Source organism: Elgaria multicarinata, chromosome 15 (assembly GCF_023053635.1).
Source record: "Elgaria multicarinata webbii isolate HBS135686 ecotype San Diego chromosome 15, rElgMul1.1.pri, whole genome shotgun sequence".
NCBI classification, from domain to species: domain Eukaryota; kingdom Metazoa; phylum Chordata; class Lepidosauria; order Squamata; family Anguidae; genus Elgaria; species Elgaria multicarinata.
In genome coordinates this window covers 7,600,951-7,623,735 of record NC_086185.1, presented here as the reverse complement: position 1 = coordinate 7,623,735, position 22,785 = coordinate 7,600,951, and the positions used below count along the sequence as shown (strand labels likewise).

The following is a 22,785-nucleotide window of genomic DNA, read 5'->3' as shown; positions in this document are numbered from 1 at the left end:
GTTAAGAGAACAGAGAAACAAAATCTTACCTAGTAAGCGTGTACTCCCTGAGTCCTGAATGCAGGTTCATGGCAGAAAAGGTACCTATGCATCCTCGCAATCGTTTGTCTCGACCAATCTTCCACGTTACGAAAAGCGGGCTATTTTAGGGGAAGGGGGGGGAAAGAAGGAGAAGATGAGAGGATTTCTGACAGTGATCGAATTGAGTCACACGCTTCATACTTGAGAATCAAAACTGAGCCTGTGAAATACGGTTAGCTGCATTCCTATAAATATGCCTCAAGGTTCATTGCACATACTGCTGAGAATACAGGTGTAAAGAACACAGTACTGCCCCCGAAAAGGTTAGTGGCAACAAGGATAGCGAATTCCCTTATGAACACGTCTCCCAACTTCCTAAAAAACACCACTAGGATGGCAAGAGATGTTTCACTGCACCTGACTGTAGAGAAGACTATTTCTGCATTTGTCTTGATGAGCAAACAACAGTTTCAAATGTTTGGGACCACTGACTTTTTTTTAAAAAAAAAAGTGGTATCGTAGCCTCTATTCTACACCTCTCTCCATCTTTCTTTCTTAAGGGCGGCAACAGGATGCCCCAAACGAGATTTATGGGGCCTTGACATACCTGCCAACCCTGACCAAATATTTATTTATTTATTTATTACATTTCTATACTGCCCAATAGCCGGAGCTCTCTGGGTGGTTCACAAAAATTAAGACTATTCAAAGTATAAAACAACAGTATAAAACCATAATATAAAATACAATATAAAAGCTCAACTTTTACAAATTTAAAACACCAAGTTAAAATTTATTTATAGACTGTTAAAATGCTGGGAGAATAAAAAGGTCTTCACCTGGCGTCTAAAAAGCATATAATGTAGGTGCCAAGCGAACCTCCTTAGGGAGCTCGTTCCACAGCCGGGGTGCCACAGCAGAGAAGGCCCTCCTCCTGGTAGCCACCTGCCTCACTTCCTTTGGCAGGGGCTCGCGGAGAAGGACCCCTGAGGATGACCTTAGGGTCCAGGCAGGTACATATGGGAGGAGGTGTTCCTTCAGATAACCTGGCCTCAAGCCGTTAATCTGAGCTTATTGCAACAAGCTCAGGCCTTATATAGCTTGCAGAACCAGTACCGCTCTTTAGATTCAGTTAGCACCTGGCAATGTCAATTCTGCTACTTGTTGAGTTCCCTCAGCTTCTCGTCTCATAAATCCATTTTAGCAGCCTGCTGTCTTCTTCTACTTATAGTCAACATTCAACATTTTATGCTCCATAAAAGCAGTACCACTCAAAGCTTCACCACTACCGTATTTCTTTGATTGTAAGACACCATCGATTGTAAGACACACACTAATTTCAGTACCACCAACAGAAAAAAAGCTTTGATTCTAAGAAATAATAAACGCACCCGCGATTCTAAGATGCACCCCGTTTTTAGAGATGTTTATATGGGGGGAAAAGTGTGTCTTAGAATCGAAGAAATACGGTAGCTCCATCTACCTAAGACCATCTCACCCAAATTCCACCCAAACGCTGATGATCTACATGTGCAACAGCCAATGCACTGGTAAGAAGGAGATCAGCGTCTCATATTCCCATTCCCAACAATGCTCCTGTGACTTTGATGGCAAGTCCGAACCTTGGCAAGTGAAGCTTTCTCAAAAAGCACATAGCCATGAAATGGAATTTCAGCTAGTAGATGGCTGGCAGTGTAACAAATTTAAACTTGTTAAAAAATCCTTGTCGCTCAAAAACAAAAATTGGCAACCATGCTCAGATTAGATGGGAGGCAATGACTAGGGCCAAGCTACAAATAGAACAGACAACTAAATAAAACATGGGGTCATGTTATAGTCAAGGGAAAACAGGCAAATGAATGTACTTTCACCCACTTATGATATACTGAATTGCAGGAACCTGCCAAGCAATTAAGATCTCTGGAACCATTTCTCCAGCTGACCCTGCATTTGGAGGTCAGGTGGGTAGTGACCAGACAGAGGGATCTTTCTATGGGGGCTCCCTAATTGTGGGAACACTCTCTCCCCAAATGTAAGCTATTATTTACTCTGTAGCAGGTTAAAACTATTTTACTTGCCCAGGCTTTGAACAAACAACAAGGTTGATTTTAGCGCTGCTTTTGAGAAGTTATTGTTTTATGTTCTATTCTGTGTGCTACTAATTTTACTGAGAACTTTTTAGTAATAATAATGTATTTTAATTATATTTTTGTGCTTCTTTTGACAGTTGATCATTTGCAGGAATTTTAGCTGTTACTTAGGAATAATTGGTATGATGTATGTATTTGATACATATGCTTGTTTTTCTTATTTTTATTTTGTGGGGGAGATAAAGGGGGATTGAAGGAAAGGGGAAATGGGTTTGTTAGTGTACACACTCAACACATCTTTAAAAAGTGTTAATAACAAAAACGCAGATGTAAATAAATAAAAGACTGTTCTGGAGAGAAGAAAATCTATGCTTTTCACATCACATTTCAACCAATACTCTCTCTTGATGTTCATCAATTTCATCAATGATTCACACACATTTACTAACTCTCCACAGGTGGAGACAACTGGCGAACTGCAAACTCAAATGAAAACCAGAGTGTTTCTCCCTGAAGAAAAGAGAAGGCTGCAGAATTTTCCCAACATGCTGAATGCAACCCCATCAAAGTTGACATGTGATGGCATCATGACATACTACAGCTGCTGTAGTACGAATGGTAAAACTGTTTGGAACCTCTCCTGTTTGGCAAGAATCCTCAGCCCGTCTGCAGGATGCAACAAAGTCTTAGGGAATCGTAGAATCATAGAATAGTAGAGTTGGAAGGGGCCTATAAGGCCATCGAGTCTAACCCTCTGCTCAATGCAGGAATCTACCTCAAAGCATCCCGGACAGATGGTTGTCCAGCTGCTTCTTGAATGCCTCTAGTGTGGGAGAGCCCACAACTTCCCTAGGTAACTGGTTCCATTGTCATACTGCTCTAACAGTCAGGAAGTTTTTCCTGATGTCCAGCCGGGATCTGGCTTCCTGTAACTTGAACCCATTATTCCGTGTCTTGCACTCTGGGAGGAGTGAGAAGAGATCCTGTCCCTCCTCTGTGTGACAACCTTTTAAGTATGTGAAGAGTGCTATCATGTCTCCCCTCAATCTTCTCTTCTCCAGGCTAAACAGGCCCAGTTCTTTCAGTCTCTCCTCACAGGGCTTTTTTTCCCCAGACCCCTGATCATCCTGGTTGCCCTCCTCTGAACACACATTGAAGGAGCAAATGGACAAAATGTGGAGGTGATCCTGAAAAATCTAATGCCATCAGGGGGACATTAGAGTAGCCCTGCTGGATCAGACCAGTGGCCCAATTAGTTCAGCATGCTGTTTCCTTCATTGGCCAATCAGATGCCCCTCTGGGAGGCCCATAAAAAGAGCTTGAAGGCACTTGTCACCTTGTACGCCAATTAAAGGTTTTCTCACCCATCCTGCCACTTACTGATCTTAGATGTTACAATATTGGGCTAATGCTAATAAGCTAAACAATTTAATACACTTCAACAGTGTTCAGAAATACCCTAAGTCTGATGTCTCCCATTTTCTACAAGGGAGGCAGGAAAATGTTCAGGTTTATCCATTCAAGTCTGCATCAAAAGGAAATGCTCCCACTATTTTGACTCAAAGCCATGGTTGGCAGAGGGCCTTGCTTTAGAAATTTGAGTAGAGCAAAGGCCACTCATTACGACGCCCATCTCTTCTTTGTGAGCACACCATTCCTGAGCAGAGTTAAGCACAAGGCAAAAATCAGTCTTGTAAATCCACGCCAGGACGTTAGGCACGGAAAACCCTTTAACACAGACAACACTAGCAGTGCAAGTATTAATAGAATCCCCGTCGCAATAAAGTTTCCCAGGCTGAGACAAAACTTTGAAAAATGGCCCAAAGCTCTGGAATGCCTTTGAGAGCCAACTAGAACCTTCTAATGGTTTCCGTCATGAACTTCAGCATAACTTAAAGCTCCAGTTAAGGGCCCACAAACGACAGCTGGCCTTGAATGCTGTTGTGGGGACAACACTCTGCCCTACACCCCTGCTCCAAGCCAAGCGTTGGGTTGTCCCTGGTGTGTTAAAAGCTCAGAACGCAGCGAGATGTGTTGCTGTTTCCTGTTCTTTTCCAAAGTGACTGCAAGAGCTGAGAAATTCCTCCGCCCTTCTCTGGATTTTTGGAGAAGGGTGGGGGAATCTTGCCAGGTTATTAAGAAAAAGAAACGGGCATGCAAATGGTGAGCTGGCAAATGTCTTGATGGAAGCCTGGCTCTCATGTCTTCAGACGTTTATTTTAAAAGGATGCTGTGGATCACTGTTTCCTTTCTTTAAACAAACAGAAGAGGTTTGCTGGTAAATGCACTCTGAATTACACTGCAATTCTACCAAGACTAATGCGTATGTTCTTCAGTGCTTGAACTCCCTGTAAGTATTCATGTGTCTGAAACTACCCCCACGACTAAGTATGGAGCATGCTCTATTTACCTTTCCATTCATGCATCACATGTCTTTCCTAGAGCAGTTAAGTCAAGGGAATCTGTAACAATAGCCTTAACTCTATGTTAACTATCTGACCATAATCCCTAAACACTGATCATTTAAGAAGGGATGTTTTTAAAGGTCAGGATAGGCCACCTTTAGTATAAAGAAACAGGGAGCTAAGAGATGGCAGCTATTTTGCTGTAGTGACTGGCTGGCAGGCAGACATAGAGCAATTGGGCTGTCAATCATGAGAACAACAGAGAAAAATGTTCTTGATGTAAATGAACTGTCTTGCATAATGGTTTCATGTATACAGAGTCTGTATTTGTGCATATATTGACTTAATTTGAATATTAGTTTAAATTTGTATCTTCACCTGCTGGTTTTATATTATGTTTTATTATGTGTTATTTCCGAACCACCCGGAGAGCTTTGGCTATTGGATGGTATAGAAATGTAATAAAATAAATAAATAAATTATCTCAAATCAAATCTAGTCCTATAGCTCTATTTCCTCCTACTTGGTGTCATCAAAAATATATATATTATTTATTTATTTATTTATTTATCACCATCAGTGCACATGGTGCTGTACAGAGTAAAACAATAAAATAGCAAAACCCTGCCGCATAGGCTTACATTCTAATAGAATCATAATAAAACAATAAGAAGGGGAAGGGAATGCACCAAACAGGCACAGGGGAGAGTAAAACAAACAGTATAAAAGTAAGATCAAAATCAAGTTCTAAAAGCTTTAGAAAAGAGAAAAGTTTTTAGCTGAGCTTTAAAAACTGTGGCTGAACTTGTAGTTCGCAAATGTTCTGGAAGAGTGTTCCAGGCATAAGGGGCAGCGGAAGAAAATGGACAAAGCCGAGCAAGAGAAGTAGAGACCCTTGGGCAGGTAAGAAACATGGCATCTGAGGAGCGAAGAGCACGAGCGGGGCAATAGTGTGAGATGAGAGAGGAAAGATAGGAAGGAGCTAGACTGTGAAAAGCTTTGTAGGTCAACAGAAGTTTATATTGGACTCTGAGGTGAATTGGAAGCCAATGAAATTTAATATTTTGGGTTTTTTTAAAACAGCCACTAAGTGGCTTGGACAATCAGTAGCTTGGGTAGTTACTAAGAAGCTGGATGTAAAACACACCAATTATACCAAAGATCGCTATATCTCAGGTAAATCATGTCTTGGGAAACCAGACCACCCCAAGATAATGCGACATTCCTTCAAATGGCTGTGTATGTCCCTGGAGCCATTTTATGTCCCCAACTTGAAACATGTAGTGTTCTAATACATTACAGCAGCGGTTTCCAAACTTTCTCACTTCAGGGACACCTTTCCGCAATGACTTGTCTAAAAGGTTGAAATGGCTCTCCTAAGCTTTAAGATACAATAGGCTGGTATTTGGGGCATTTATGGACCCACCCCATTCAGCTTTGAAGTGCAGCTCCTGAGAGCTTCTCTGAAATAGAAATCGCCCCTCAGGCTGAAAAAAAAGTATTATGGAATACTTTTTAGCAGGAATATTTTCGAGAGTATGGAATACTTCTTGGCAGGGAGCATTGTCCTCCAGTTGCTTTGTAAAAGCTGAAGGCAAACAAGGAAAGAGAACTACTGAGAAGTCAAAAGCTACTGAGAAGTTCCAGATCCTCCAATCGCTGTCTCATGATTAAGCACTTTATTTCGGTAGAGTTAATACCACTGTAAGCACTCCCCTCGTTAATGTTTTACGACAAATTCCATAAACTGTACCAGTGACCTACTTTTATACAATGTTACTAAAGGTACTCTAAAAAGCAAGGAAGTGCAAGCTATTTTAGCAGTCAGCCAGCAATCACAAAAGCAAACAATCCAGACCTGTCAGTAGTCAGCTAGCAATCACACGAGCAAATGATGCAGGCTCCCAAACCAGCAAGTGCCTGAACCATCCTTTTGTGCAGGGGACAATGTGCTGTGCACATTCAATAATGCAAACATTTTTTGGGGGGTGGGGGGCATACATTAATAGATTTTGCTTATCTACATGAACTGACTAATCACAAAAAACGTAGACATCTTCCCAGACAATGAAGAATCTATATCTGTATGAAAGCCGGTTCCCAACTTATATTCTAGCACAATCAAGAATCTCAGCTTTTGCTTTGAAGTGCAAAGCTTTTGAAAGACAGTGACCAAGTTCGGACGATTAAACAACCCATATTTGTTAACCATGGGTTGTTTGTAGGTTATCAGGAGCAAGCAAGCATGCTAACTCCTGACTACTGAACCGCTTCCACTTTGCTAAACAATCCAAGGATTCTCCACACTGTTTTTAAAATTCTCTCCTGCACTCAATGCCTGCTGTTGGTGCTGTTTTTAACGTTTTAAACTATTTTTAAAGTTTTCAAATTGCTTTGACGTTTCATACATTTTTATATGTTCTGAAATGGTTGCACATTTTATTTGTAAGTCTCTCTGGGGAGACTATTTGGGTCAAAAGGCGATTCATACATCATCATGATCATGAACATCACTGCCAGGGCACAGGGAAGGAATAAAGGCCACCCTAAAGTAACAAACCTTTGAAAGGGAAGGGTAAGAGCTCTCTCAATCAAAACACACGTGTGCACAAAATTACTTGAATATTTCATTCCTCGTCCTTTTCTGTTACTCAAGTCACCTAGTTCAGATAACCAAACCACACCTTAGCCATCAGAAAATGTATTGCAGGGTTTATTATTATTAATTTCACTTCTATAACGCCCCATATCCAAGGCTTTCTGTGTCCCCGCCACTGACCATCTAGATTAGGGTAACCATAATATGCCATGGTATCAAAATGAGGCAATCTATATTTACCACTCACTGCTCGGTTCACACAACAAGCTAACCCACCATGGGTTATCGTGTTGTCTGAATGCAGTGCTTTTTCCACAGGGTGGGTTAATGTGTTGTTTGAATTTACCTTCTCAAATTTATTTGGTTCAAGCACAATAGATTATGGGCTGGCGTCTAGAAATGCCTTCCAGTTAGTTTATCATTTTTATATAGGTACCAGAATGCAAAGAGTTTTCCACAGGATGGGTTATTGCCTGAAAGCAGCATGTTTTCCACAGGGTAGCTTGTTAATCATGCCGTGTGGTTTATTTTTCTCGAACAAGACACCTTGCAAACCCATGGCTTGTTGTTGAGTTCTCCAGGATGGCTAACAAGCCACAATGGCCTCATTCAGACAACACACTAAACCATGCTGCTAAACCACAAAATGGCTAATGGAATACATGAACCCCTTTCCCCCTTCATATGTTTTAATGTGATTTTAGATTGTAAGCCTCTAGGCAGGTATTGCTGTTTTATTTGTATATTTTGTACAGCACCAAGTATATCGTTGGTACTATATAAATAATAATAATAATAATAATAATAATAATAATAATAATAATAATAATGCATTCCATTAACCATTTTGTGGTTAGGATGCATAGTTTAACGTGTTGTCTGAACGGCGCCACTGCATAGTTAACAAGTAATCCTGTAGAAAATGTGCTGCATTCAGACAACACAATAACCTGACCTGTGAGGAAAGTGCTGCATTCAGACAGCACAATAACCCACGGTTGAACAACAACCCACATTGGATGGGTTAGCATGTTGCATCAGCCCAGCCTCTGCCTGCAAACCATAATTAGAAACTACAGTTTGAAGTGGGTTGCAGTATGTTCCAGGTTTAGAGGAAAATCATGATTGCCAATAACCCTGCTTCACCTATTTTGGCTGCCACAGAAAACTATGGTTACTATAAACCAGGAAGTGGAGAAAGGAAGCAAAGGAATTTACAAAGCCAGACTACCAAACCATGCTTTGACATGATGTCTAAACTAGGCTTCTGAAGCTCTTGAAGTATCATTTCACAGAACTCCTCAACAGATACCTCCAAAAATGTACTAGATACAAATGTTTTTAGGCATGGCCAAACAAGTCCACCATGTCTTTGCTTCTCTCGCACAAAAGGTGAAAAGTTACTACCATGGACACTAGCAATTCCTCTTTTGTGGTTGTGAAAAAACAACATGTGATTCTCCACAGAGCACATTCTTTCAGACATTATTCAAAGAGTCCAAAGCATTTAAACTGAGCAGAATTGACAATAAACTGATCTATCTATTTATAGTACACTTACTGGGCTTCTTCCAAAAACACAGTCAAGAGGAAAACTTATTAACACAGGACTATGAAAAAACTGAACTGCACACACTTAAAACATCTGACTCCAGCACCGAAAAAGCTGTTTAAAAGTTTAACAGAGGATTAAAATGTAATCTCCCTTTTGCAAGACGAATGTAAGCAAAACCAACAATTGCTGGAGTCTTGCACACTGCTCCGGTGCTTTGGCTCCAGTGTACGCGGGCTGAATTAAATTAATACGCCTTTCATCAATGTTACCGCTAATTCAGAGGGGCAGCTATATGGCAAATTATATTCTGTTACAATAGTAAAAGTAGAAAGAAGGACACATCTCTCTCTCTCTCTCTCAATGGCCCCGTTCAGACGACACTCAGGGCTTTGCGGTTAGCTTAACCATATTTAGCTGTGGTTACCGCTAACAGTATGTGGAACGCTAGCAGACGACACCGTTAACCCTTTTGAGGTTAAGTTTTCCACATGTTAACCACAAACCAGTCAGATGAGCTCCTGAGTCCTCTGAAATCTCTAACCCATATCCTAGCAGTTCTTGCGCTAGGAGCCCTGACAGTTGCGCCCACCATTTTAGGTCAATCTACAGTGTCAGTAGTCATTATTAGTTGTATTAATTGGTCCTCAAAATTATCGATTCCTGTGTTACGTCCTTGCAATAAGATTGTCCAGCAGTATTAGGCATCCCCAATACTATAAGAGGCCAGGACTACTACTACTACTACTACTACTACCACTACTACTACTACTTCTTCTTCTTCTTCTTCTTCTTCTTCCTATTATTATTATTATTATTATTATTATTATTATTATTATTATATTTATTTGTATCCCGCCTTTTGCCCAATGCTGGGCCTCAAGGCGGCCTTACAAAGTTTAAAATATACATGGGGGGGGGGGGGGAGGGAAACAAAACCATAAACATTTAAAAAATACACAACAAAATTATTAGACATTAACATAGATGGAGGGCTGGATTATTCTCCAAAGGCCTGCTTGAACAAAAAAGTTTTAGCCTGCTTCCGAAAGCCCATCAAGGAGGGAGCCAGCCTAGCTTCCCCGGGAAGAGAGTTCCAGAGCACTGGAGCAGCCACCGAGAAGGCCCTCTCCCGTGTTCCCACCAAGCGTGCCTGTGAAGAAGGTGGGACTGAAAGAAGGGCCTCTCCAGAAGATCTCAAAGCACGGGCAGGCTCATAAGGGAGAATACGTTCTTTCAAATAACCTGGACCTGAACCATATAGAGCTTTATAGGTCATAACCAGCACTTTGAATTGTGCCCGGAAACAGACTGGAAGCCAGTGGAGCTGTTCTAACAGGGGAGTTGTGTGCTCCCTGTAACCAGCCCCGGTCAACAATCTGGCTGCAGCTATTTGAACCAGCTGGAGTTTCCGAACACTCTTCAAAGGCAGCCCCACGTAGAGCGCGTTACAGTAATCCAATCAGGATGTAACTAAGGCATGTGTCACTGGGGCCAGGTCCGACATCTCTAGGAACGGGCGCAGCTGGCGCACTAGCTTTAACTGTGCAAATGAACTCCTGGCCACCGCCGAAACCTGGGCATCCAGGCTCAGGGCTGAATCCAGACTTATGCAGGCTTCCCCCCCGCCCACCTCCAAGCTTCCCTCGGAGTAGGTACCCGGAGAAGGGCCTTAGATGTTGAACGTAGTGTACAGGCAGGTTCATGTCGGGAAAGGCGTTCCATCACTTATTGCAGAGCTGAGCCATGTAAGGCTTTATAGGTTAGAACCAGCTCCTTGAATCGGGCTCAGAAATGTAGAAGCCAATGCAAGCGGGCCCGAGTTGGTCTTACATGTTCAAACCTTCTGGTCCCTGTTATTAATCTGGCCGCTGCATTTTGCATAAGCTGCAGCTTCTGAACCGTCTTCAAAGGCATGTTAGTTGCAGGTGTGTGTGCCTCACCACTGAAGTAATACACGTGGCCATCTAAATGGGGTGGAGGGCAAAACCATTACGTTGAGCATCTAAAATTACCTTGCTGTGTATTGGTTTGTCTCCTGTATTTACCTCCAGTATACCAGTTGCTAGGAAACATAAATGGGATGGTGCTATTGCACTCATATCCTACTTGCGGTCTTCCCATCAGCTTCTGGTTGGCCATTGTGGGAACAGAATGCTGGACTAGATAGGCTTTTTGGTCTGATCTAGCATAGCTCAACTTCTGTTTGCATTTTCTTACGTCTCCACATTGCTGAAATCTGCTGCCAAGGAATGTCATAGGCAGACAGAGAGGGGAGAACCTGCACAGCAAATGCCCATTCCCTAATGGATCACTGGGCAAAGTAGATTCCACATGAAAGAAATCTCAAATGCTGCCACGCAGCACTCAAAATAGCAGAAACACCCCTGCGTGGGTCTCATCATCTCCATGTACCCCAGAAGACTTGTGAAAAAGAAGAAGTTTTCATCCCCCAATGCCCTCCTATTAATTTCATGTGCCTTGCTTTACTTAGTGTTGCACAAATACCATTAGGCAAACATGAAACACAAATGCGATATATATGTTTGCATCAATGGTCTGAGAATGTGGCCGTGAATATGAGGAGACCGAAATGTGAGGACTGATACGGCATTGCTGAGACATACCAAGTAAATGACAGGGCTTGTACTAATTGAGAACATACGTGAATTGCGTGCGAGGTAAAGTGTTGGTGAATGGAACCAAACCGGACAGAATTCGGCCTCCCGAGATCATGTGACAGCCATTCCAGGGTGCTCAGTCCCAGTTGCCCTTTTCTATCTATCAGCCCTGTCAACAGCATTAACTCTAATAGAATAGCGATATGGGCCCCAGCTTGTTAGTCACCTTTTACTCCCAAGAGAAAACACACTAACAATCCTGTCTTGAGGTAGTCCTCATTCACAACCTTGAAGTACGATACCTAACCCAGGAAAAGGCCGTCCTATTGTTCGGGCTGCAATACCTCCAAACCCACTGTAGTTCCAACTGCACCCTACATAGCCGGCAAGCACACAAGATTTGCTGTTGCACTGCTCAAACTGGGTCCATTAATATGGTTGTTGAGTGAAGCCTAGTCCAGATGCAAAGAAGAAAGCCAAGAAATAAGCAATCTCAGGTCCAAGGTGAAATCGAGGGTTAGGAACATAGGAAGCGCAGCTGGGATACACAGAACTAAGGGATGTGTTAACCTAGTTGTTCAAGCCTCCTGCTCTTGAGAGGCCCTTATATCTGAGGAGCCCTACTGCTGAAGAGCCCTCTTACTCCTGAGGAATCCAGTTTCTTTGGGCCCCCTGTTTTGTTGATGGGAGGCCACCTGTGCTTGCATCTTTGCTGATGGGAGGCCACCTGTGCTTACATCTTTTCACACTGATGCTCTCCAGGGCTGGGTGGTCACTTGCCCTCCTCCTCTGACTTCATGGGTGAGGTAAGTTCATTAAGAGCCCCATCCATGGGTAACTTATGGACCCTTGTTGCCAATGGGCCTGGTGTGGTCTCTTCTGGGTGTATGGGGTGCCTATGGGAATGCTAGAGCCATGGGTGGAAAAGCCTCAAGGGGTCTCCAGACTCAAAATCTTCACCACGGCAGGAAATTGCCCAACTTAGGCCTAGGTCAAGCATGACAGCTATGGCTGAAATAACGCAAGCTCTCTTTCCTTCGTTTAACCTCCACTTCTCCTGTGGCTATTTCATGCATCCAGCGCTCTATCCTTTCCCTCCCATTCTCACCACTAATGCTCTTTCACAAACAGGACACACTTTAGAAACCATTATATATTCATCCACTTTGCCTGTGGGTTGGGTTCCTTCTCTGCTTTGTTGTTTTAGGATCGTGGACTGCAGAACTAGAGACAGCACCTGTCAAATACAATTAACTCAACTGGGACCATAATAAACCCAAGTGTTTTAAATGTTGTGCCCATCCTCTTTATACTTGCCGTTAACTATGACTGCATATGCTTACAAAAGATTGCTTAATCTATAAAGTCTAGATTTGCCAAGTACACTTACTTTCAAAAAAATGTACCAGACGATAAACTTTGCACCAGTTTATCACTAGCAGCCAAGAATAACTGGAAATACCAGCAGATATTGTTACCCACACACCACCCACTACATACAGTAAAGCTCAGTGAAGTCAGCAGTAAATTTAAGCTGCTATCTATTATTCAATCTGATTTAATTACCTGAGAAAGATACCAACTCTCTGCTTATTGCAGGGTTTGTTGCAGTGAAAAAAAAGTTGTACATTTAAAGTAGAGCACGTACTTGGGCTGTAGATTCAACCCTGGGCATCTCTTAAGTAAAAGGATCAGGTAAGCATGTGGATGTCTGAGACTCCCTGGAGAGTCTCTGTCAGTCTGAGTCGACAATCCTGGGTAGATGGATAAATAGTCCATCTGTTTGGTATAAGACAACTCCCTATGTTCGTGAGTTATTGATACATGTTGTTGTTGTTGTTTACATCTATATACTGCCCCATAACTGGAGCTCTCTGGGCGGTTTACAAAGACTAAAACGTTGAACATTACAAATGTTGCTTTATGGCAGAGGTAGACAACCCAGGGGCAGTATCCAATGGTACTCTCCAGATATTATAGAATCGTAGAGTTGGAAGGGGCCTTTAAGGCCATCGAGTCCAACCCCCTGCTCAATGCAGGAATCCACCTCAAAGCCTCCCTGATGGATGGCTGTCCAGCTGCCTCTTGAAGGCCTCTAGTGTGGGAGAGCCCACCACCTCCCAAGGTCATTGGTTACATTGTTGTACTGCTCTAACCGTCAGGAAGTTTTTCCTGATGTCCAGCCGGAATCTGGCTTCCTGTAACTTGAGCTCATTAGTCCGTATCCTGCAGTCTGGGAGGATCGAGAAGAGATCCTGGCCCTCCTCTGTGTGATAACCTTTCAAGTCCTTGAAGAGTGCTCTCATGTCTCCCCTCAGTCTTCTCTACTCCAGGTTAAACATGCCCAGTTTTTTTCAGTCTCTCCTCATATGTTGGACTACAGCTCCCAATGGTAGCTGAGCACATCTGGAGAGCATCAGGTTGGGGGAAGCTGGTTTACATTTTATATTATCTGGTTAAAAACAAACAGTGGATGTCATTATTACTTTCAGTTTAAGATACACCCAGGGGCCATCTGCTCCTGAACATCTTTGACATGAATAGTTCAGCAGACAAGAACACCACCAACAAATCCTGCAGCAAAAAGCAAACAAACAAGCTTTCATACTGTGCTGATGCTGGTTTAAACATATTATTTCCCCACTTTGAAGTGCTTCATCACAATCTCAGGAGCTTAGCCAGATGTGGACAAAACCCTGAGATCAAATTAGGACAGTCCATTCTGATGCCAAGTGTTTAGAAATTCAGCATGTCACTATGGCAGTTAAACACCTTGGATTATATTATGTTTAAACAGCGGGAAGAATAAACAGCCTTCTGCTTAAATTGTAATGGGAGATATAGTATATCTGGAGAAACCAATGTAAGGTTATTTTTTTATCCTCAGTATAAAGTACACAGGAAGAAAGAAAAACAAGGGTAAGAATGGAAGCAGTTAGGTCATTAAGGAAACAGGAATGCAAATGGCACAGTACCATATTTAACATGGAAGTCAACAAAGGAGTAAAATAGCCATATAGCCTCAATGCCACACAAGTTATGACCACACTTACCAGTGACAAATTCTGGTTTCCAAGTGTACAGCATTCTCTTTATTCAGATGCCAAAGAGAAGTCAGACCTTGCAAAGATTTTTATGGTTCTCAGTGTCTGACCGTAGCATATTACTCAACATATTACTCAACCATACAACTGCCACTCTTATCAGACCTACTTACCCAAGCCCACAGAATTTTAGCAAACCAGCTGATGAAACAACATTCTGAACACCCTCTACACCTTGTTCCAATTTTCTTCTACAGAAGTCACTTCTCAAAATGCTGTCAGAATAGAGTAACTATGAAGTAGAATCCAGGGTAGGGCTATAGACAAGGAGTTCTTAGTTTTGTTCTCAATGGTTCCCAGTGAAGGGGGAAAGCAAACAGGCCAAAATCTGGGACACACTTGAGAGGGGGATGAATTTTAACAACAAGAGCTATGCTGGATGAGTCCTGCATTCTGTTCACACAGTAGTCAACCAGTTCCTGTGGGCCTATGGCAGCCTTCCTGTCGCACCCATACACTCCAAAGCCCCAATCACTATTTATTTAGAATATTTTTGAATTACCCCTTCATCCAATGAGTGCTCAAGGCACTGTAGTGTGTATAAGTGAATGGATGGAATTCATAACTACAGGGAAAGTCAAGACCTCCATTTGGGTACAGAGCTGAGGTGAGACCCAAATCTGACCATCACCCGAATTCTCGGTGGCCAGTCATGACCAACAGGAATGGCTCAGAAGAAAGCAATTCCCCTCCTAAATGGAATATGTTTTGGAAGACCCTACCTCCACCCACCCATCCACCCAACAAAAAAACCCAGGAGCTGCTTTGGAAAGGCGATGCCTTGTCCTGCCCAACACAGCTTCCAGGATGGGAGGTAGGAAGTCCTTATTTGCCCTTGATGAGAAGTACATTCAAATTGGAAGAATGAGTCGAGAAAACCAAGCCTGGTGCCTCTTCTTGCTCTGCCTCAATGGCAGACGGGCTGAGGAGCAGGGCAGCTTGAGCAGAGCTTTTCCTTTCTCTCCTACCCCACCCACGCACACAAAGCCTACAGCTAATTCATTTAAAAAAACAAACGCTTTTCACGTAAGCTACATCTTTGCCTTTTTTTTTGTACTCCACAACTAATAAGCTGTGATCACAGGTCCTGACACCTCACTCTACATGCTAGGTCTTTCATTAAGCAGACAGAACAGAATAGCTGTCTGTGAAAGAGACAGATGTTCAATAGTCCTTTTAATCCTAATCAAATTTGTATCCCCAATCCTTATTTACTGGAGAGAAGCCAACTCGCACCAAATTTGGAACTATGGGTTTCGTCGCGGGCACTTCTGCAAAGGTCAAAATGTCTGGGAACCAAATAATTCATCTCCAGAACATTTCTATAGGGAATTTGAAGTGTTTTAGAACAAAACAGAAATTTACCTCCTATGATTTTGTGCATGTCAACGAATGAGTTTCTTCGCTGCAACATGTCAGATGTGCTTTTCAATTGCCTACAGTTTCCTATTAATAACTGTGTTGTGAACTTGAAGTGTCTTTTAAAAATATTATAGATCTAGTATGGAACCACCTTTAAAAAAAACAGGGTGGAAGGGAGAAGAAAAAGGAAACAGGTAATTAATGGAACTGTGGAAAAATTCATCAGTATAATTCAACGTACATCACCCAGAAAGGCTATGTCAGAGTCAGGCGGAGATAAAAGTCAGTTATCCGAAGCTGCAGTCATATGCCACAGCCACAAGGCTATCTCCTCTCTTCCAAGGCGTGCCCAACACTTGGGCGTTAAAACTTCAATGGAGATCGCTCTTTGGAAAATCTCACAAAGGAGGATTATAGGAGCGGAAACTGAGTAGTTTTAATTGAAGTTTAGAAATATATGACCAGTGTAATACATTAGATCTTAATCTGAAGCTTCAGTCTCTTGAAGAGGCCTGGAGCAAGATTAATATCGGTTGCTACACCTGTTTGGGTGTAACACAGTCTGCCTTCATGGAAGTAATTAAAACTGAGGCAGTGGGTGAAAGACTTGCAAGCAGGGTGGCAGCAAAGGATTGAGTTGAGGAAGGGTCACTTTAAATATTTCTTTTGATATTTATTAATCAGTTTAAAATAGCTGTATCTTGTGTTTCTATTTAACAGTTTACAACAGATTTGAAAAGGACAAAGAAGTTCTTCATCTCCCAACGATAATGTAAGTTTCAGGCTAAGGGAACAGACAAAATAATAGGATCAGTAAAAGAAACAAACAAACCCTTTTTCAGCTCAGGCCAATGTTTGTGTTTTTAAACTGTTGGTTGTTTTATTATGGTTTTAATTTTTGTGAACCGCCCCAGAGAGCTTCGGCTATCGGGCGGTATAAAAATGTAATAAATAAATAAATAAATAAACAAACAAACTAGGTCCTGGAAGGCCTTCAGGGAAGGTGCAAGATGAGATTCTCACTTGGTGTTATCTGTATACTGTCCAATGATATCTCCACATAAAGGGCATCCCAGTAATTCAGACGTAACGGAACTAAGGCATGCCATTTTGGCTGAGACTGCTGTTTTCAAAGTACCCAGGACCAGGATACTTAAAACCTCAGAACTGCCTGTTCAGAACTGCCTGTTCCGGGAAGGGCCTTCAGTACTGTTGCGGCCATTCCCGGCACCTCCCTACCACTACAAATTATACCGGTGCCAACCCTTACATACTTTTTCCAACAAACATTCCCAGTAATGGCAATCCTGTCTTCTGTATATAACTAGTATACAGCTCATGTCGCCAGTGGTGCTAGTAGTCCTGTTCCTTTCTCAATATTTGGCTCCACACCACAGAGGAACTCATGAATATTGCAAATATGGCTCATGCGTAGTGAATCCCCCCCTCCAAAATTTGCCTGCGTTGTAGCCCTGCCCCTCTGGCATACACCCTGATTGGCCACCCCCTTCCCTCTCCCCACTAGCCACTTGGCTGCACCCGGGGCCTGCCTTCACACTATACATGACTGGCAGAGCAGGACTGTCCATCACACACACACACACACGGCAGAGGGGCTGCCCTGGCTCTTTGGCACAAAAGAAATTAATTGCTATTAACGTTCAAGCTCTGAACTTCTTCGAAGTTTCAAAATTTTCTGCATTTCTACACTGCTCAAGCTGCAATTTAAAACAAAAATCAGCAAAATCGGTTGGGTAGATCTCGAGTAATAAGCCTTACACTGAGTAAAAACCACCAGCAGGTAAGGATCTAAAAACACAACACATTTAAAAACAAAATGGAAGAACTAGAAAGCCTGGGAAAATAAAAAATAAAAAGTCGAGCTTGGTGCAACATCCGAAAAGGCCTTCTCCTTAGTAGCCACCGGCCTCACATCATTTGGCAAGGGCACCAAAAAAAGGGCCTCTGAAGATGATCTTCAGAGTCTGGGCAAGCATATATGGAAGGAGACAACACTTCAAGAAACTTGGCCCCAAGCCTTTAGAATTTGAAACGCTAATACCAGATCTTTAAATTTGGTCCAGAAATAAACTGGAAGCCAGTGCAAATCACAGAACACTGGTGTAATATGATCATATCAACCAGTCCCCATTAACACAGATCTCTTCTCGATCCTCCCAGAGTGCAGGACATGGAATAACGGGCTCAAGTTAAAGGAAGCCAGATTCCAGCTGGACATCAGGAAAAACTTCCTGACTGTTAGAGCAGTACGACAATGGAATCAGTTACCTAGGGAGGTGGTGGGCTCTCCCACACTAGAGGCCTTCAAGAGGCAGCTGGACAACCCTCTGTCAGGGATGCTTTAGGGTGGATTCCTGCATTGAGCAGGGGGTTGGACTCGATGGCCTTGTAGGTCCCTTCCAACTCTGCTATTCTATGATTCTATAAGATGATCTCCAGAGTCTGGGCAAGTATATATGGAAGGAGACAACACTTCAAGAAACTTGGCCCTAATACCAGATCTTTAAATTTGATCCAGAAATAAACTGAAAGCCAGTGCAAATCACAGTACACTGATGTAATATGATCATATCGACCAGTCCGCATTAACAATCGTGCCGCTATATTTTGAACCAGCTGAAGTTTCCAGACCATTTATTTAATTCAAGGAAGTTCTAACTGCACATTCATTCTGTAACTTCCTGACACTCCCTTTTCCTGGCTCTTAACGCCAAGGTGCAGTCACCACGCTTTCTTCAGAACATGCAGGAATTCCCTGCTGAGCAGCGCGATGATATTTCTTAAGTGTACAGCATTAATTAAACCTTCAGAGGATGTGCCACTTTTTAAAGGCCTTCCCAATCCAAGTGCAAATGGTAAAAAAAAGCGCAGAACAGAACATTTCTACAAAACCTTTTTAATCTTTACAAGAAAAACATTAGAAATAAAAATAGAATAACGTTCCTATAACCAACAGAAAAGGACCACTAATTTGAAATTCTCAAAGAATTAAGCTAATTTCAACCACAGCTGCCTAATCTGAATGACCACCATGTATTAGATGAGTTGTTTTCAACTTTGCTGCTGTTGTTTTGTGTGTTTGAATACAAGTATTTTTTTATTGTTAGCCATCTTTAAAGCCCATATAGAACAGAAAGATAATATATGAATTAAAGTAACATGGATTCCGCCAGAATCTTGTGAAAGATGCACTAGATCAGTATTTCCCATCCAGCTGCCTTCCAGATGTGTGAGACTACAACTCCCACCATCCCCAGCCAGCCATGCTGGGAAAACTACATTCAATGAATGGAGGATTACATGGCCTCTGTACAGCTTGTGCCCTAAATATTTAGTTAACCTTTTTAACACAAATCAGTCACACTTGGGCTCAATTCCAGTAATCTGCCATTGGCTTTAATTTTTGTGAACCCCGCAGGGAGCTTCGGCTATTGGGCGGTATAAAAATGCAATAAATAAACAAACAAACCAGGTCCTTGTGGATTTAGAGACAGCCAAGGTTCCCAAAGCTGACTCCTTCCTTCTTGAACGTGACTTCCCTCGTCAATTGCTCCTTAGCGCTAAAACAGTTTGCCATGGTGTTAAAATTGGCAAACCCTGATTAGAGGCTGCCTTTCAAACCAGAATCAGAAGCCAGCGATTAGAGTGAATTTCCAAATCTGGTTTTGAGGGAAAGAACTAATCATAGTTTGTGGATCTGGATATCGCAGCAAAACTATGATTAGTGATGAAGAGGAAATGGAGAGGCAAGCCACTCACAAGACAGTGGCTAATTTCTGGTCCTCTAAACCATGGTTTGGAGTACGTCTGAACTGAGTTACAGAAAGATTTCACATTTGCACAAATTCCCTAGCTGTCTGAAGGTATTTACAAGTACGAGAAAATAAATATTTTAATAACCATGTTGACATACTCTGTGCAGTCAAGGTTAGCTCATTTTATCAGGATTGCCTTGGACATCAACTTCCAAAGAGCACAATTTTCTGAGAATAAAGAAACCCAAAGCAGCAAAGGAGGTTTTGTCAACTGCAACACAGGCAACTTCAGCGTTCCTAGAAACAATTTACAGCTGGGACAAAGATGCAGACTCAAGAAAAGGAAGAGCCACATGAATGGGAAAGCAAACGTGGCAGCATTACAAAAGAGTCATGTCCCTCTGTACAAGTCAAAACTAAATATGCAGAATACAAACAAACCAATTATCATGTTGAAGCATTCTTACAGGAATAACCTTAAGATCGCGAAACCGAAAGAGAAAAAGCTAGAAGATGCAAGAGATGGGAATGCATTTACAATTACGGTCTCACCACAACTTAGGGATTTGTTTCTCCATGTGTTGAGGGTAAGATTAATGTGGAGAAAACCGAAAACGAGCATATTGTGGAGGATGGGGAGAATCACACTACAGATGTGTGGCTTTCAAACAATTCCTCTCTTGAGTTCTGGCTACACACCTCCCAAACAAAAATCCCACTTTCTATCCAAACCGAGGTGCATAAAAAACCCCTCCTGAATTCATAATTGCTTTGCTACCATTACAGTAATTTTAAATTCCAACATCAAAACACAGACATTTTGAACAAGTTCTGCCTGCTAACTACTTTGAAACTGTGTGAATATGTTTTACAGAGCTTGGCGTTTCTTCTTTAATAACCTATTTACGATTGTTGCTGCATGTTTTGCAACACATCTGTGTTGGCATCTAAACGCCTTTCTGTTAAAGTTCGAAAAAAGAAGCATTACTGAATATACTAGTTTGCTTTGATGCTTTTTAATCATTTGCATGTCTCACTTTCAGTTGTATTTTATTTTTGTTACAGCACTTATACTGCTTTTTCAAATGAGTTTGTCAAATTGAGTAGTAATAATAATAATAATAATAATAATAATAATACACTTAAGATCAGCTTCATTATTATAACTAAGGGCCTTCTCTGCTGTGGCACCCCAGCTGTGGAATGCGCTCCCTAAGGAGGTTCGCCTGGCACCTACACTATATTTTTTTCAGACACCAGGTGAAGACCTTTTTATTCTCTCAGCATTTTAACAGTCTATAAATTTAATTTTAACTTTGCTGTTTTAAATTTGTATTTTAAGTTTGGATTTCTGCACTGCTGCTGATTTTATCCTGGTTGTGCTTTTATACTGTATTTTATATCATGTTTTTATACTGTTTGTTTTATACTTTGAATAGTTTTAATTTTGGGGAACCCCCAGGGAGCTTCAGCTATTGGGCGGTATAAAAATGCAATAAATAAATAAATAAATAAATAAATAAATAAATAAATATAACTTTCCCTCTCTTTTTGGCCAAATGCATTTTTAAAAAGCTGCTTATATAAACTCAAGTTACAAAGGGTATGGGCTCAGACAGACTTCTTAAGTATGTGAACTCAGTACTGGAGGTTCATCGTCGTAGAATACCCTCCTTCAAGTCATGTACTTGATCCCAACAGAATAGGATGCTGAACACATTTTGCCACTAGACTTCCAATAGAGGGGAGGGGTATCTCATACATGAGGAGGCACTCCTAAAGATTCATGGCCTCATGGCTGGTAAAGGCATAAAATAGAAATAATCAGCACCTTGAACTGAGCCTGCAAACTAATAAAAAGCCAGTGAAACAGGACTTATATTATTGTTTAGTGTTGTTCCTGCAGCTCACTCCTAGTCATAATCTAGGCTGCTGCATCTTGCACCAGGTGAATTTTTCAGTCTTCAAAGGCAGCCCCATGCAGAATCAACTGTAGTAGTCAGTCTCTGCAGGCGGGAACACTGCTCGCTTATCAGATGCAGCAACCTGGCTACAGCTGAAACCGGATCATCCAGGAGTAGAGCAAAGGTGGATTAAAAAAACATCCTTAGGCCAAGAACCTGATTCTTTAAAGGGATTGTGATCCCTTCAAGTACAGGCATCACTCATTCACCAAGATCCTAGCTGCTGATACAGGGAAAAGACAATTGTTCCAAAGGAGATGTCATCATCAACATACTTGATTACACCCGTCTCCAAGCTTCCAGACAACCCAGCCTCCAGCTTTGTATAGGTATTAAACAATGTAAGTGAAAGAACTTTGTGGAATTTCACCAGTCGGTTTCTATGGGGTGGAATAGAAATCACCCCAGATCACCTCTAATACGCTTTGAAATATAAAACCCAGACAGCAAAGCAATGCCTTCAAATTCTAAAAAGTCCTACAGGAGACACAGGCCATAGCTAGACCTAAGGTGTATCCCTGGATCGTCCAGGGGTCAAACCTTTTCATCTAGGTGACACACAGGAGATCCAGTGCTCAGGCAGGGGCGAACCCTGGATGATCCCAGGATAAACCTTAGGTCTAGCTGTGGCCACAGCTTAATTTATTTCAAGATAATTGGCTATGAAGGACAACAAGAGCTCAGTCCTCCAACGCGTGTGGATGTAGGTCACCCAGCAGAATAATATCCATTCCAGTCAGATCATAAAAAGAGACTTCAGATCCAGAAATTCAATTTAATCTAGGAAAAATAGGGATATAACTGTCACCACCCATCAACAACCTTGCTTGGAAATGGTGAATTACATGTTGACCAAATTATACCCCCACCCCGCAGAAATATTTATGGCTTTTTCAGTGACGTCTGTATGACTGCCTGTTCAAAGGAGCCAGTATCTTACCCTTGGATAATAAAGAAAGTGCCATTGTCATGACTGAAGGAGCAGACTTTTCCACACCAGCCGTAATAAGCCAAGATGGACAGGGATCTAACAAATAAGCCTCTCCAGGAATCTTATCTGCTTTTGTTGTTTATTGGTTCAGTCGCTTCCGACTCTTCGTGACTTCATGGACCAGCCCACGCCAGAGCTTTCTGTCAGCTGTTGCCACCCCCAGCTCCCCCAAGGTCAAGTCTGTCACCTCCAGAATATCATCCCTCCATCTTGCCCTTGGTCGGCCCCTCTTCCTTTTGCCTTCTACTTTCCCTAGCATCAGCCTCTTCTCCAGGTCTCCTGTCTTCTATGTGGCCAGAA

The 22,785-nt window shown here is 42.1% G+C and overlaps 1 protein-coding gene across 1 annotated transcript in view; it reads right to left on the bottom strand.

Annotated features, from left to right (window-relative positions):
• AMMECR1 (AMMECR nuclear protein 1) overlaps nucleotides 1-22,785 on the bottom strand; it is a 117,079-nt gene that overhangs the window by 57,584 nt on the left and 36,710 nt on the right. The window contains exon 3 of the mRNA XM_063141865.1: nucleotides 30-140. Within this exon, the coding sequence (XP_062997935.1) occupies nucleotides 30-140 (111 nt within the window). The remainder of the gene's footprint in view (nucleotides 1-29; nucleotides 141-22,785) is intronic.